Source organism: Pseudorasbora parva, chromosome 9, assembly GCF_024679245.1.
Source record: "Pseudorasbora parva isolate DD20220531a chromosome 9, ASM2467924v1, whole genome shotgun sequence".
Classification (NCBI taxonomy): Eukaryota; Metazoa; Chordata; class Actinopteri; order Cypriniformes; family Gobionidae; genus Pseudorasbora; species Pseudorasbora parva.
Window position 1 is genome coordinate 20,488,188 of NC_090180.1, and position 16,529 is coordinate 20,504,716.

General features: G+C 39.1%; 1 protein-coding gene across 2 annotated transcripts in view; it reads left to right on the plus strand.

Annotated features, from left to right (window-relative positions):
- The window catches only part of zzz3 (zinc finger, ZZ-type containing 3), a 45,617-nt gene that overhangs the window by 15,297 nt on the left and 13,791 nt on the right, over nucleotides 1-16,529 (plus strand). For both annotated transcript variants that reach the window (XM_067454287.1, XM_067454288.1), the window contains exons 2-8: nucleotides 4,495-5,974; nucleotides 9,860-9,998; nucleotides 10,113-10,260; nucleotides 12,215-12,342; nucleotides 13,264-13,335; nucleotides 13,557-13,658; nucleotides 15,796-15,891. In XM_067454287.1, the coding sequence (XP_067310388.1) occupies nucleotides 4,560-5,974; nucleotides 9,860-9,998; nucleotides 10,113-10,260; nucleotides 12,215-12,342; nucleotides 13,264-13,335; nucleotides 13,557-13,658; nucleotides 15,796-15,891 (2,100 nt within the window). In that variant the 5' untranslated portion in view covers nucleotides 4,495-4,559. The remainder of the gene's footprint in view (nucleotides 1-4,494; nucleotides 5,975-9,859; nucleotides 9,999-10,112; nucleotides 10,261-12,214; nucleotides 12,343-13,263; nucleotides 13,336-13,556; nucleotides 13,659-15,795; nucleotides 15,892-16,529) is intronic.

The following is a 16,529-nucleotide window of genomic DNA, read 5'->3' on the forward strand; positions in this document are numbered from 1 at the left end:
TCAATACACTTCTGAGCTGTAAACGCCAAACTCTGGTCGGGCCAATCACATCGTGTATAGAGCTTTCAAATCAGCTTGGACCGCGACTCTGGAAGACTTGGAGTTCAGCTTTTCTCTGAGAAAAGAACAAAGAACGGCACTGAAGTTATTCTTAAGAAGGGAAGATGTGTTCTGAGTTTTGCCGACCGGATACGGCGAAAGTTTAACCTTTTCAACTAGCTCTGGTTGGTTGTAGCTATCCAATTGCGTGCACGCCGTGCAGAGGGAGTTTGAAAGACAACCGTCTATCCCGCTCCTCGGATTGAGCCCTGTCAATGGTGAGTTTCCAGACCAAACATCTTGATGTTGGTTTGGCTTGTCAGGCTACACTAAAGTAGCTTAGAAACGCAAACATTATAGCATAGATTTGTCTACTTTTTAAATAACTGCAACGTACAGCTTCACAATTAATTGAGACTGACTAATACACGCGCGCACACACACAATCACTCTCTTATTAATGCATTCAATTAAATGTAATGTAGACCTGATAATGTAGACTGTGCTAATTTATCTGTATCTGATATACAACATAAGCCCCTTTCACACTGCGATTCCGGCAAATACATGGATAATGCGACCCGGCATTTGTTCCCGGGACGCTAGATTTGGTCCATTCTCACTGCCAGCAAAATACCGAAATATGTGCGCTTTCACACACAACGCTTAACGGTCCCGGGTCGAGTTGACACGTGACATCCTGATGTGATGTGTAATGGCGAGCGATCTCAGCTTCAGCGCGGATATTAAGGAGCTCCGTGGTCTCGACTTGTGTCCAGTTTGTGCACATTTCTGCTTGTTTAATTTTTGTTTCTTTTGTATACGAACACTCTCTGCGTTTAAAACACCGACTAGCTCTTCTGGCACTGCAGGGTTGTATTATTGAAAAAACAAGCTCTAGGAGTCGCACGATAACTACGTACACGTTGCGGCATTAGTTTCGGCTTTTGTTCACACAGCGCTCGTCCCGGGTCGAATACCGCAATATTACTAGGCTCCCGACCCGGGTCGAATTCGGTAATCAATCCCGGGACGTGGTTGCTTTCACACAGAAGGCGACCCGGCAATGTTCCGGGAATATTGCGGGTCCGAAGTGCAGTGTGAAAGGGGCTAAAGAGAAATCTGTATGAAACGTTAGGACCCATAGACAATAATTGCTGTAGTTTCCTTCAAGTATTTTAAAATTACAAAGAAATGCACTTTCATTAGGAAAAAAAAAAAAACAGTAGGCCTTCAAACCATGCCAGTGAACTATGAGGGCAAAAAAAGAAATAAAAAAACAATAATAGTTCATTAATTGTAATCACATTTCAAAGTACATTTGAGCTTCCGTTTTACAATTTTCAATGTGCTCCATGTGGGTTGATCTTTTTTTTCATGTGAATAAAAGCCTACATTAATTTAAATTATAAAAACAGTATAATTTGCAGGGCATTGCGTCACGACAAACATTGCAGGTCATTGCGTCACTCACAGCAGCACAAGATTCCACTTCCATCCATGAACTGCTGTCAAAAAAATGTGCCGACTTCTCAAATCTTGTTTGGATTGTTTGGAACATTGGCATGAATATTCCACATATGTTTCACTACATTGAGTTCTGGATAAATATTAAAAAAAAAAAAAAAAAAAAAAAAAAATATATATATATATATATATATATACAGAATATCAGAATATATATATATATATTATTATTATTATTATTATTTTTTTTTTTTTAAGAAAAATTGTATCTGATGAAAACATTGGCACTTAAAGCCCAGGTATGCCTTTACTTTTTTCCCGTGTTGCAGTTGAGCGTGCAAGCCTTTCAAACTCCATTGATGAATACCTCTGGTCCTTGGACCATTTCTTTTCAAATATAATTTTCACATGCGCTGTTGTCAGTACACAAGTCTGCACAGACACAAAAATCAGAAAATTACGACTCTGATTGTGAGCGGAATACATTAGGCTTTACATCAGTGAGATCTTGTAAACTTAGCTTGTGCTGTTATATTTTGGTGCTTTATGAATGTTAATTTTGGACCCTGGGAAAAGGTTTCTGTGGAGCACTGACTGCTTAATCTGAGATGCCCATGATTGCCTTTCTAGACTTAAGGTTTGTGTTGTCGTGGCCATTGTTGGAAAGCACTTTTATAGCTCACATAAGAGGCAGCTAAAATACAGACCATCCCCCTTCACATCTGCAGCTTTAGCAATGCACCAGGGAAAGCCCAGCCAGCACATGTGTGATAAGTACATTGATAGCTTGTGGGAAACTCTCAGTAAAACCTCTGCATATAAAACATATTTATAGAATATTAGATAACAGTAGATAGCCTGTACCTAGCCTGGAGGTTGTTATTCTGCCCTTGGTGTATGTTTGACTCTGTTTTACCAAACCCAAAGTTGGCAGACAGCAAAACTGCAGTGTGCACTTAGAATAAACAGAATATCGTCCACTGGTGTGGGCTCTAATATAGTTATCAATATATTTATCTCTGTAGTTGTCACTTTTGGTGTAAACTTGCCTTTATACTAGAGAGTAGTGTTGCCAGCTGTTCCGTATAATACGAAATTGTCCTGTATTTAAGACATATTAAGCCCATATGGAATGCAGTTTGTCCCACATTTTGACTTGTGTTTGCCTGAATATGTGAGACCATGGTATACCAAACTCTACATTGAAAGTTAATCTTTTTTCTTTTTCTTTTTTGGACAAGAATTGATTTGCAAACAATGCCCTTTGAGGAAGGCTGGTCTGCCGTCTGGGCGATCTCGCTTATAGTGAGATGGGGACAATTCCCTTTCCTTTTCTGTGTTAATGATTTCAGCAAATCAGTTTTGGCAAATGCAGACAAATGTATTATTATTAATGAGTGCTAATATCCAGCCACGCAAGAAAACATGCAATCCACCTGAGGGAAGACATGAATAAGTCATCTATTTCTGTTGATGCTAAGTTAAGAAAAACATTTTAGTAACTCTCAGCCTAACTTAGACCACATTATTGTTAGTCTTTTTTCGACAAAACCCCCCCTAAATAACCAAAAAGGTCTCAAGCTCCCCCCAGCAGCTCTACTAATTCTCTGAAAGGGCCGTTTCACACAGAACACATTTTGCTTTGAAGAACGTGAGCAATGAAACAGGGCGAACCCCAAATTTTCGAGATTTTTTTTTTTTTTTTTTTTAAAGAACTACTTTTAACTTGAGAGCCGCATTTACGGGGACGCTTCAAAAGACCCAAGTGCGATGGCCAAACATGCCCGCCTACCGCGTTCACATAGAAAACATGTGATAAGTAGATAAGTAGAGCGGTTAAATGGAAAAATATGTTCTGTGTGAAGGGCCCATAACTCTAAATGGTTCTAACAACATTTTGGTTGTGATTTTGAATTTGTTTAGACCTTCAATTGTTATGCTCTTAAATTGTATCCCATACATAACTTGACATTTTTTTTCAAAACAAGTTGATGGCCCATTTAAAATGTGTCTTCTACACTTTGTATAGTTGCACAGCCCTGGTTTTAACTGAGCCTGTGCAAATATGTTTTAATAGAAAGTTGATACAGAATATCAGAATATTGATTATATTTTGTGACTGGAATATAATTGAAATATAAATGTAAAATGTGTTACTGTCCCTTATTTTTCTATAAAGAACCAAGATTGTCCCTTATTTTCCTTTGCTGAAGTTGGCAGCCCTATTAGAGAGAGATCAATGTGCTACAGACATGAATGATGCTTCAAATTGTTCAGTTTGCTGAGGATGGTTGTGCTATTATATTTGTCATGCAAGCGAGGAAAAAGAAAAGAAAAGAAAAAACCTTGGACATTTAAAACTTTAACTTGGATTGAAAGAGCGATTTTACACAACACATCTGTTGCATCTCAATCCATTGGTCCACTGTGAAGGAACATCTAGCAAACAGTTTAGCTCACAACTTTAAACTTCAGCTAAAATGTTTATTTTACTTAATTTTTCCATTTTTGGCTCTCTTTAGTCCATCATGTTTTTGATAAATCATCGTAATGTGTTTTTTAATAAATATAACACAGAAACAAATGAAGTTATCTAGCTGGCTAAAAATTGCAAGCTTTTACAGAAATGGCAAGAATGATTTGTGCGTAGAATGAGTTGAAAATTATAAACAGATCACTGTATGTCACTGTGTGCAGCAAAAATGTGTTTATGAATTCATAAGTTATATTTATAGCTGAGACACTTTCAGCTTTTTGCTTAACACAGTAATTGTTGAAAATTGCTGTAACTACTTTCTCTTTTTGTTTAACTATCCTAAATTTTAAATAATCTCTTTCTGACAAAATATAATAAGAATAAAGTGTATCATTGGCAGGGCAATTACAAATCTTGACAGTTTTTTAAAATATAAACAGTAAGACTAGTCTCATAGTCTCAAACTGTGAATCTGAATGTTCTGTAATTATTCTCTGTTTGTGTCCCATCAGGTGCCCACATTCTGCTGCTGAGGAGAGAGCACCATGATGAGGAGACAGTAGGCACCCACCATAGTATGGCCGCATCCCGCTCTTCGCGCGTCACAAGATCATCAGTGGGGATAAATGGATTGGATGAGAACTTTTGTGGTCGAACCCTCAGGAACCGCAGCATCGCCCAGCCGGAAGAGAGCTCTCCGCCTCCTGTGCCCAGAGCCCGCTCACCCAAGAAGAAGCAGGACTGTCAACAGCACCAGCAGACCGGAGGACAGGTCGGAAAGGTAGCCGAGAGCAAGGCGGAGGGTGAGCCCTTGCCTGCCTACGGAAAACGGGGTTTGCCAAGCTCCGAGAAGGACGAGTCAGACAAATCGGACTACTGCGAGCGTCCGAGGGCCGGGGGTGGGCCGGAAGCCTCCCCCGCCCTGAAGAGGGCCAAACGTTGCCCTCGCTCAGGTGAATCACAGGGGGTAGAGGAGGAACCTTCTCTCAAACCGGAGAGCCCTGATCCCGCTGCACCGAAGGAAAATGATGATTGCGCCAAATCGAACGCATCCACGGTCCCTCAGCTCAGCCTCGACAAAGAGGCAGAGTGGAAAGAGGACAGCCTGGCGGAGAAGATCATCCTTCCACCACAGGCTGGTGAGAACGTCAAGGCCACCAATGGCCTCGCCGAACTCTATAAGGAGGACTCAAAAGTTGCAGCCTTACCCGCGGAGCCCTGTGCCTCCCCTGCCACGCTCAACAACAGTGCTTCACTGTTAAACGGCAGCCAGGCTGCACCCTCATCCCCCGACCCTATTGTGCCTTGTAGATCCCCTCATCCCAAGCAAGCCAATGAGTCCGACAGCCCTCAGATTGACTGTGAGAGGAACTGCACGCCCGAAGACGCTGCCGAGTCCGTGCTGTCCCGGGAACCCGAGATGGAGGTAGAGGTGGACGTTGTGGGGGACGCCGGGCAGGCTCAGGATGAGCTCGCGGGAGAGGAGAGCACCAATGGTGGCTTTCAGGCTGAGCCGCAGGACCCTTCTGACAACTGCTCGATTATCTCAGGAGAAATGGCGATGCTGGCTGCCTCCCAGCTGCCCACAGAGCCCCCCTCCTTCACAGAGCCTCAAGAACACCGATACACCCTGAGGACTTCACCGCGCCGCGCTGCCTTTGGTAGTGGGCTCAAAGCCAGCTCCCCCAAACCCAGTTCCCCGCACATAGACAATGGTTCGCTGAAGGAGGAGGCCATGCCGGTTCCTCTTTTCTCGGAGGACACCAGCCATAAAGACCCTCCCCATGATGCACTGGGGTTTTCTAGCGAGGCAGACAGTGAACTCTCAGAGAAAGCAGGCGTCAGTGGAGAGATCGGAGTGTTGGATAGTAGCGTGTCAAGATCCACCAAAGAGCTGCTGGCCGCTCAGGCTGAGGAAGATGAGGAGGAAGAGGAGGATCCAGATGTCTACTATTTTGAGTCTGATCACTTGGCTCTCAAACACAACAAAGAGTATGTTCTGGTTTATGCTATCCTGTCCTGTCATTATTTTTTTTATATTTGTACTTTGTTTTAATTTAATTTGGGGTGTTTGCTATAGCCATTGTTACTGTTCCTCATACTGTTCCTGATTTGAACAAACCCCAAACCCAAAGTATTAAACTTCTTAAATCTGAAGGATTAAAACAGGATTGTAACAAACAGGATTCATGCTGCTTGTGGAGCCAAGTACCTTTCAGTTAACTGAAAAATCCTGTAGGTTTGAGGTGTCACATTAGCACATTTTTTGCTTCTCCATTGTCAATGGTTTAGCAATTTATAACGCACAGCTCACACACAAGTCATTTTCAAACCAAGCAGCTTTCTGGTCATTGTGGCGAATCCACATGACCAATCTGAACCCATTGCAGAGTCTCTGTGGGGAAATCTTTCGTCCTTATTCAAATTTGATGAAAATCAAAATCACATGAATGGGGGCCAAGCAACAAAGCTGCATAGGCAGCTATCATTAGTGTGACTATTATAATTGTTTTTTTTCCGCTCTGGAAGTCTATGGCAGCCCATAGACCCACAATCTTGACACACAGACAGGAACAGTCTGAACTGTCACCATAGCAAATTTGGAGTCTTTATCTCAAACCCTTTAGCGCCACCAACTTTCCAAAGTTGTAATATGTTGAACCGGATTCCTTGCCTCAAGATGATTCAAATGCATCCCTCATGAAAATACTTTCCGGCATTTTTAAATTTCCGAAAACCTTACTTTTTCAAACCCTTTTTGGGACAGGGCCTATGTCATGACGGCCATGACCTGAGGTACTACCTGCACAGTTTCAGCATAGTGCCACCTGGTGGTTTGGACATATTTTTCCAAATTGGCCATTTTGGACAACAGCCATTTGTGTCAATAGACAAAACCACTCTATAAAGGCTGTATCTCTAAAATGCTATGGCATATTGACACCAAACTGTATACGTGTCATTGACACATTACTCTGACCTCACCACATCAATTTCATAACAGCACCACTTATTGGTCAGAAGTAATAAACCATTAAATATCATTACTAGTGATTATATTTGATTATATTATATTTTTCAGCCTGAAATGATCTTAATATATCTTAAAAAGTTCATTGTTGCTGCTGGTCTGATGTTTCCAGCCATGTTGGCATGCCCTATTGCTCTTGGCTGTTTACAGTTTTATTGCCTATTGAAATTACTGGGTTTTGCTAGTGAAAATTTGCAAAACAGTTGCAAATGTGACCACCTTTAGATTTAAGGATGGACATGAGCCATTTCTATAAAAAAAAAAACAGAATATCATATGTCTTTAGATCATATGTCTTGGGGTGTTTGACTTTAGCCAATAAGAAACCTCATAGAACACCCTAGCAACCACATAGTAAAGCTTCAGAGCCAATCAGAAAATTTAAGCTGATGCATAATAACGTTCCGGTAACCATTCTCATCACTAGAGGCGTATTAGTAGTTTTTAGGAGGGCAAGGACCACTAGTACTTTTAAGGTTTTAATATTTTAGTTTTTAGTAGCTTTAAAAGTAGTAGCACACTGCAGTGTTTAAACTTGTGTCGTTGTCAAAGCCGAGCAGTTCAAGTTTTGATTGGTCCTTCTCTTGTTTTGATCTTTTGTCTTTTTATTTTTCAAAGTGTTCGTGCTTTGTCATTTGAAGACAGGAATGTTGTCCCAGATAAACATCTTTGAGTTTTCCTGCTTAACTCTGCATACTTGTTTTCTGTGGGGCAATAGTCGACTACGCTAGCAGAAAATGAGCAACAGCTGCTTTAATCTCCAGGACGGTGGTAGGTAATAAGCGAGGGGAATCCTGCTGCTGGTGGACAGGTTGTCCTGGGTCGTGCTCATTCAGTGTGTGCCCATCTCACAGTGTGAGTGCAGAGATCAGGAGCAGCCAACTGGATTGGTTGTCGGTCAATAGAAATGAAAAGAGAATGGCATCACGTCAGTTCATGAGGACTTTCTAAATTATACTTTATTGTTGTTACATTGAATCGTTCTCATTTCTTATAATGCACAGTTTTACACATTAGGATTGTTTCTGTGCTTAAATTCAAACTATAGAGATATTTATGCAGATTTTATACTTTTGTGAAGAACCAAATGAGGTTTGTTGCTTATCTGTGGAAAACTGGCAACTATAATGCCAGGGAATTTGCCAGGCTGTTGCTAAAGTGTTTTTTTTAAAGCATTGATGGTTGGTTCCTAGGACATTGCTGAAGTGTTTTGTTGGCCGCTAGGTGGTTGGTTACTGTAAGTGTATGGTGAAAGTGGCAAACATTTTTTTTTTTAGAAAATTAGCACTCTACAAGTAGCATAAGATTTGAGGTCCCCAATTGATTTGGAGGGTTAGGGGTTTGTTCTAAACCAAAGTATGAGAAAAGGGGATAGTGATGATCACCATAAACTTCTATGTGCCTCACGTTAGAAGCTACTAAGCTGAAAAGATGAATGTAAGTTTATTGAGAGCACTTTTAGTACAAAATCCCAGTGTGTAGTATTCAGTACAGGTTAAATGGCACAGTACATAGTGCAAGTCAATATGGCCTGAAGCCCATATCACTGTATATTTATTTAGTTTTTGTCTGTTATTAGTGATCTAGACTGCCTTTCAGATGGTTGACCCATAGGTGGCAGTGAAATGCCACAGCCATATGTCAGTTTTGGGCTCCTTGCCATCCTTGGCTGCTTTCCCAAACCTGCAGTGCTACATGCCTGTCTTCATTGTGCATTTGAATCGAGAGGCTGTTAACAGCTCCTCTGCGGTCTAAATTATTAGACGGCCAGGAAATTGTAGAAAAACTAGCTGCCCTCAAGTAAGGCAAATCAAATGGAGCAAGTCCTCTAAATGATTTTTTTTTTTTTTTAAGATTAAATGCTTGCTGTCATCAATTGGTTTTTATTCATGTTAGGCTAGACTGATTATACAAGGTCTGTTGAGATTCTGAATAAGATTACTTCTAAGCAGGAGGCAGAAACTCCCACTCAGAAGAGCATCTTTGTCTAATTTGCTTTTTTTCTCTTTGGCTTTTTTCCGTGTTCCTATTTGTGGATCCTATTTTCCTGAGGGCGCACAGGGAAAAGGTCAAAGCTCTGTAGCGCGCAGGCAACGTCATCTTCATAACTAACAAGATGAATCGGGAAAAGCTCTTTCAAATGTGGGCATCTGAATCCCAAATAATATATTAGAGGCACAAAATCCTGCATTTTTTTTCCTTTTTTGTTAGACACCTATTATGTAACACAAACCTGATACAGAATAGTGATTGTTGGTTTGTCTTCTGTATTCAACAATTACAGTCATGCATCAATGTTAGCAAACATATGCTTAAAATATATATATTTTTAATAATATATATCAATAACTCTAAATCAAAGGCTAGCAAGCTTCCACTAAATACAGGCTTTTTTAAGGCTAAATATCCAATCATGTTAATTATTCTAACATTTTTGCATTGTTGTTAAGTATTTCATTATTCTTTGTTGTAAATTATCTCTTTAGTTTTTCAGTGTTCCACGCTTATTTCTGTAAAAAACAAAATGCACTGCTCATATTAAGTTTGACCTCCTGAGGTTGACTATCAGTATTTTATATTTGAATATCTCCTGCTGTAAGCAAAAAGCCCGGTTCCTGCATGAAGCTGTCAGTCAAACACCCACCCACCTTGTGACAAACAGCAAATATTTCTATTTATAGAATATGTATTTCTATGGGAACCATTTACAGGACTTTTTTTAGTAAAGCTTGTGGTTGTGCTGTACTAAAACTAAATAATGAATGCATAACTGCTGAAAGTTTGATGGCTAGATGCATAGCATCAGCTGTTAATATACAAAGCATCTCCTCTGTCCTGCATGTTAGTTATCAGAGGTTGCTCCAGACCATCAGCGTACTGGAGGCCCAGCGAACCCAAGCCATCCTGGACCTAGAGACGTTGGCACGGCATCAAAAGGAAGCCCTGTCAGACCCCATCGCCTTTGTGGACCAGCTACAGAAACAGGTACAGAAGTTTCCTCCAGGCCTTTCCGTTGCTGTTTTCTGAAATGACTGTTATACTTAGTCCTGTATTCTGGTTTGCGAATGTAATTCTTTTGGTCATCTGCTTTCATTACAGGTGGAGATGGGTTTGCCTCGACCCCAGAGAGTGGTCCAGCTCCCGGACATTGCGTGGGACCAATACACCTCAGGCCGTGGCGACTTTGAAAGGGAGTTCTGTGACAAGAAGCGCAAAACACGGCAGTTGCAGTTAATCTTTGACAAAGGTGTTTTCCTTTTTTATCTTAAATGATATCGTGTGTGGCTGTTTTTTTTTTAATGGATGGGTCCCAGGTCCAGTAAGCAGAATGTATAATAGAAGAGTTGTCAGGCTAATACCAGACCAAGCTCAATTTAAGATTGAACATTGGTCTGAGGAGTCTGCTCTGTATTTTCTACTGCACAAGAGGCGTGATAAACGAGCATTATTCAAATGACTCTGTATGCAGTTGGATAGTCCTTCAACCAATCAGACCACAAAAGGTGTGATAAACGAGCATAATTAAAATTACTCTGTATGCAATTGGATAGTCTTTCAACCAATCAGACCACAATAGGCGTAATCAGCCTTTGCTTCTCTATCCGTCATCATGTTAAACCCGCGTAGTAGCACGCCAGGTGGATAAGCCAGTCTGTGATTGGTTCCTGCAAAAGTGTAAAATAAGCAGTAAAAAATTAATGTACAGGTTTCCAGACTGAGTTGTCGTAACCGTAATATGGATTAATGCAATAATCTGCTACAATTTCCAATATAAAAGTTGAATGGTTTAACATTTAAAAATGGAGAAATTAATCACTTGATATTTTATTTTTTAATCTAATGGTAATGTTTTATTGTTTAATTATTACAATTATACTGTAAAACAAAACTATAACTGTTCTTCTTAAATGTGTTTCTTTAAAAAATTACAGTGATTTATTATTTTATAGTCATATTTGGAGGCAAATTGTGCAGCCCTACAAAGAAGCACTTTATTTTTTTATTTTTTCCCACCTTTTATCTTGTTTTTTTAATTATTTTTTCAGAAAAATTGCAATTAGATCAGATTGTGGAGCCATAATTTACACATACAATGTAATTAATATTAAATAAAGTTCCTATTATATTTTTGTGGGGTGATACTGTTAATTGAAGTTGATGGTGATATTTTGGCAAAACGTTTGTTTTTTTATTATTGGATTTAAACATTTTTCCGTATGTCCTCTGTTGGGACATATGTAAAACAGCAAATCATGTCAGAGAGAGGACTCCTGCCGATCCTCAAGATTGTGTGTCAAGGTCAATAAAAATATCAGATAATTTGACATTTTTATAAGAAGGGAAGTGCAGATTGTTGTCGGAGCACCTTCTCAAAAATCGAGAAATTATGATTTTTTTTATTTATCAAGATTTCAAGGCCGTAACCATTTCTTGAACATCATTTAAGGGAATAAAGAACAAATAGGAATGTTAAAAGAAGTTCTAGATCTGATTATAGTCTGTATAGGTGTGAAATAATTCATGTAAATTATTTGCAAATATAATTATATGCACACATATTAAATTCAAATATGCAATAAAAAATATGCACACATTCACTCTTGTTAGTTTGTCAAAAAGACAATCTTTTTCTCATCACATTTGGTTATGAATGACATTATTCAAATAATCGCATATTTTCAATTCAAAATAGCATAATTACATTATAAAAGTTGAGTAATTTGCATTATGTTACTGTGGGTCATTAAACGCATCCATCGTACAACAGTTGTCAAATATGAAATCTTTAGCAACTTATATCCTACCACGCAAGCACTCTTGCTTTAAAAACTGAAAGTGCCACGCTGAAACGCTCATCTTCAGTGAATATTAATCTATGCCTTTTTTTTATCTGATTGGCCATAATTTTGACATTAATTAGACCGCTGAGGTCTGTCATCCTAACAACAAGCAGAGTGTTGTGTAATGGAGAGCAGCGTTAAGAAATATCACATATATTGGCAATTTGGCCATTTCCAGTTATTTGGGAGGACTCCCCGTATGACACATGTAAACTAGATTTTCTGTTTTCTTTATCATTAGTGGGCCCCCTCATCACAGGGAAGTGTTCAACCCAACGGTGGCTCTGGGTTTGTCTGTTCAAAGGCAAATGCATGGACAGGAATTATGCCTAAGTTAAAACGCTCTTTGTCTTTCTGTAGTGGGGTTGCCTGCTCGACCAAAAAGTCCTGTGGATTCCAAGAAGGAGGGAGACTCCTCATCTGTCTACTCCTCCTCCCTGCCGTCAAGCGACGGTCCAGAACACAGCATGTCCAGTAGCAGAACTCAGGTAATCTCAGATTACCGTCATTTGTATTCTGTCATCATTTACAATGTCTTGACTCCATGAAACCTCCATGTTGTGTTTTGTAGAGGAAAACCTGGTTACGGATTCTCTTTTATGCTTTGCTCATTTTTTTCCCCATGACCTACAATTTCACCATGTTTCATCACACACCGCTGCATCCGATACATAATAAGATCAAGACCTAACATTTAACTTGACATATTTCTTGTTATATATGTGCTTGAGCCCTAGGACATCAACTCTGATGTGTTCTGCATACACAACATCTTCCCTGAGAGCACAATATCTCCATCCATATTCATTCTGCTTTAACATTTCCACATGGAATGTACTGCAAGCGTGCTGATGACAAATGAATGTAAAAACAGTGTTTCTCAATGTTTTTTCCTGGTCTGGTTTATGGAAGTGCTGTGTTCCAACAAACTAGCTTTCATACCAGTCAGTTCTTTCTGTCTCTTTCGTTCAGTATGCCCATCTTCATGCATGTAGAGAAAAGATGGTATCTATGGAAACCAAGAAATGTCCCCTTCCCCTTTATACAGAATGTGTATGTATGATAACTTTATGAATAAACCATTTCCATTGGTCTCTTGGTAGATAAAGACATTTTAGTAGAACAAATTATCCAATTCAGCTGCCAATAAAGTGCAACAGTGGCTTTTTTAGTGCTACTTAACTTTGCTTCTGGAAGTATTTTCCATATTTTTTCCCCATAGGGATTTAAAAAAACAAAGACAAAAAACTAAAAAAAAAACTAAGGGTTTGAAGCCATGAACCAAACAAACCAGCCACGAGGGGAATGGAGAAAATGAATGGAGTTCCCTTTTTCGTTTGCACCGAAAATCTAAATGTTAATGTCCATGTATGGCTTTGAGGTTTTTCTGACTGACTGTGTTTGTACAGTTGATCAGAGGGAGGCTGTGCAACCAGAACAAACCTGACACCTTCAACCAGCTGTGGACCATTGAGGAGCAGGTATGAAGGAGCTCTTAGTGGATGTGAACTTTTAATGACAAACTACTGAGAATAGATTTATGTCCCAACAGTTGTAAGCACTCTTAGAAAGCTACTTGTCCATTCAGTATTTGTGGACTGAAGCTGATTGTTGTATACTTGATTGTACATTTTACTGAACAGTTTTCTGTAGCTCTTGAGCTGTAAGGTTTGGCTTCACATCTCGTGTGTGAATCTTGTAGAAAAAGTTGGAGCAGCTGCTTTTGAAGTTCCCGCCAGAGGAGATCGAGTCTAAACGCTGGCAGAAGATCGCAGATGAACTTGGCAACAGGACCGCCAAACAGGTGCGTCTTCAGGCCCTGCTCTACACCGTCACCCTCTCAGAAGATGATCTTCTCCTAGCTTCGATGGCCATTCAAGTCCCTAGTCACCTTTTCACTGCTCAATTAAAGCAGTCATCGAATGAATATCATTACAGCTCTGTTTAATGGGTATTCTCTATTATTTATAAGGTTCCCACAGGTCCTTAAAAAGTCTTAAAACGTCTTAAATTTAGTTTGATCAAATTTAAGGCCATAAAAAGTCTTAAATACCTTAAATGGTATAAGAAACTTTTGATATTATTTTAGCAAGAGATCTTGCATTTGGCAACGGAAAAACAGGAATCGGCGGATGGAAACAGTGATTATGGGATAACGTGATGTTTAAACCAAGAAGCAACCTCCCCCAATCTGTTGAAGCCAATACGGAAGTAACTTAAACTGCAATTCATCGACTGACCACTAGACGTATAAAAAAACATATTTACAGCCTGATACAAATTGTGGTTTTGGTCTATACAGCTAATTTTGCCCTTCATGGCACCTGTAAGGGGTATGAATTTTTTTAAATAACTAATTTGTTTACATTATATAAAGCCTTAAAGTTCTGCATAATTAAGGGCGTGGCCACTTTGAGTGACAAGGTGGATAGCCATTTATCTGCTGTCTGTTAGTCATTTTGTTACCTCAGCTCCGCCCACATCCCGGTGTCATGACAAATCCTGTCCGCTATGAAATTGTGTCCGCAAGGACCCCCAGAGTGATTATATTGGCTGAAAGAAATTTTAATAGGTAATCTGTTCAGAGCCTGATTACAATTCTTACAAAATCGTGTTTTAATTTTTGCTGTTTGCTGTCTTTAATGTCTTACAAATCATGTTTCATATTCTAGTAGTATATAACTGAAGCTATAAGTATATAAGATATACGCATATCTCGTATATAATCTATTTATTTTGTGCACCTTTTCTGTATATTGCTGTTTTTTTTAAATTCTTTATTATATACATTATAGGTACATTACTATGTCATGATTTTGTATTGATACTTAGATTATCAGTCAAAATAAATCAAAACATGTTTTTGCTCCCATAGCAATCAATTACATATTTCAAATAAATGTTTTGCGTGTGTATGTGTGTACTTAGTATGGCAATGAATTCATAGTTTATTTTTAAACAATTGCTTGTCCAGAACCATGTATAACAACTTATGATCAGGCATTTAAAACCGCTACCAGCGGACACGATTTAACAGGCGGACAGGATTTGTCATGACACCGGCCCTTTGCCCATTTTCTGTTATCCGGGGGTGACACACGATGGCGTGCTGGCAAGATGGCTACGGCCAGCTCGTCTCATCGGAATCCTATGGGTGACGTCATGGACACTACGTCCAGATTTTTTTTAAACAGTCTATGGATTAAACAAGGCAATGATTTCATGAAATAATAAATATGCGCAATGCACAATCAAAATACTGGTGTTTTTATATGAATGTATCTATGAATTGTCTCCAGAAAGTTTTGTTTTAACTCTGTATAATGCTTAATAAAGTAGCTTTGTATACAGGGGTTTCCAGGGTATCCACTGTATTTCTGCCATTCCATAAGCGCAATGAATGAATTTGCATTTTCAATTTGTCTGTTTTTGTTTTTGTTTTTTTCAGACTAAAACAAAAATCAAACTGTATATTTACAGCTAATATGCATTCTAAAAATCTAAACAATTAAGATTGTATGATATTATTCATTTTGAATGAATATAATAATTGATACTTTTTACTCATCCCTTTTCTTAAAACATGGCTTAAAGGCTGAAATGTGTGGCTTATCATTTTATAAAATGTTTGGTTGTTGTTTTTGTGAACCTGTATTTCAACTGTAAAACTTGTTTTAACAGTAATTTTATGGTTAAATATGGAGACATTGCCTAACTGCTCACCATGGAGACATTGCCCTACTGCTCATTTGGTATTAATTTTGTTTGTGCTGGTCTTAAAAAGCCATACATTTTGATTTAGAATCATGCACATACCCAGTTGTCTTTTTCACTAATCTTACAAGAGTTTGAACATCTGAAAGCCACTGTAGGAAAGCTTAAGCTGGGAATTTAGGGCAAGCTCTTTTTGTTTACCAAATCTTTGTTCCTTTTCTTCACAGGTTGCTAGCAGGGTACAGAAATATTTCATAAAACTGACAAAAGCTGGTATCCCAGTGCCAGGCAGAACACCCAATGTGTGCATGTACAGCAAAAAGGTAAAATGGTCTTTTTATAATACATAAAAGTTTTTACACAGAAAGTTCTATAATGGATGCTTTTAAAAATGTTTCACCAGGAATAATCTTAGTTATTTTATTTATTTATTTATTTATTTGATCAAATATTGAAATTAAAAATCTTATATAATATTTGTGTCCCACTTTATATATTAGGTGTCCTTAACTTACTTATTGTGTTCATATTATATTGCAAAACACTTTTGCTTATATTGAGGTTGGATACAGGTAAAGATAGGGACAGGTGTAGTCTCGCGGAGCCAAACCTTCAAACTGACAGCTGATCCGACCATTTCCGGTTGAGCGTATGCTGGAGTGCTTGTCTGCCGCTGCTCTCTGCTGTGCTGTTTTACTGTCTGCTGTGTTTTCCGTGTCTTCCGTGGGACTTTCTCTGTGGGATTACCTGCTCTCCTCCTTCTGGGAAAGCCCGCTGCATTGCGTGGCAAGTCTGTGTCACGAACAAAACATTTTACTATGGGACTGTCCTCTGCCGTGTGGATATAATTGTATGAGTGGATCATTCAATGAACTTTCTATGGACGTTTTCTCCAGCAAGAACCTCACTACAACTTTGGCTTGTGAGCCTCACTGCCTGGGCATTCTGACGACTTGATCCA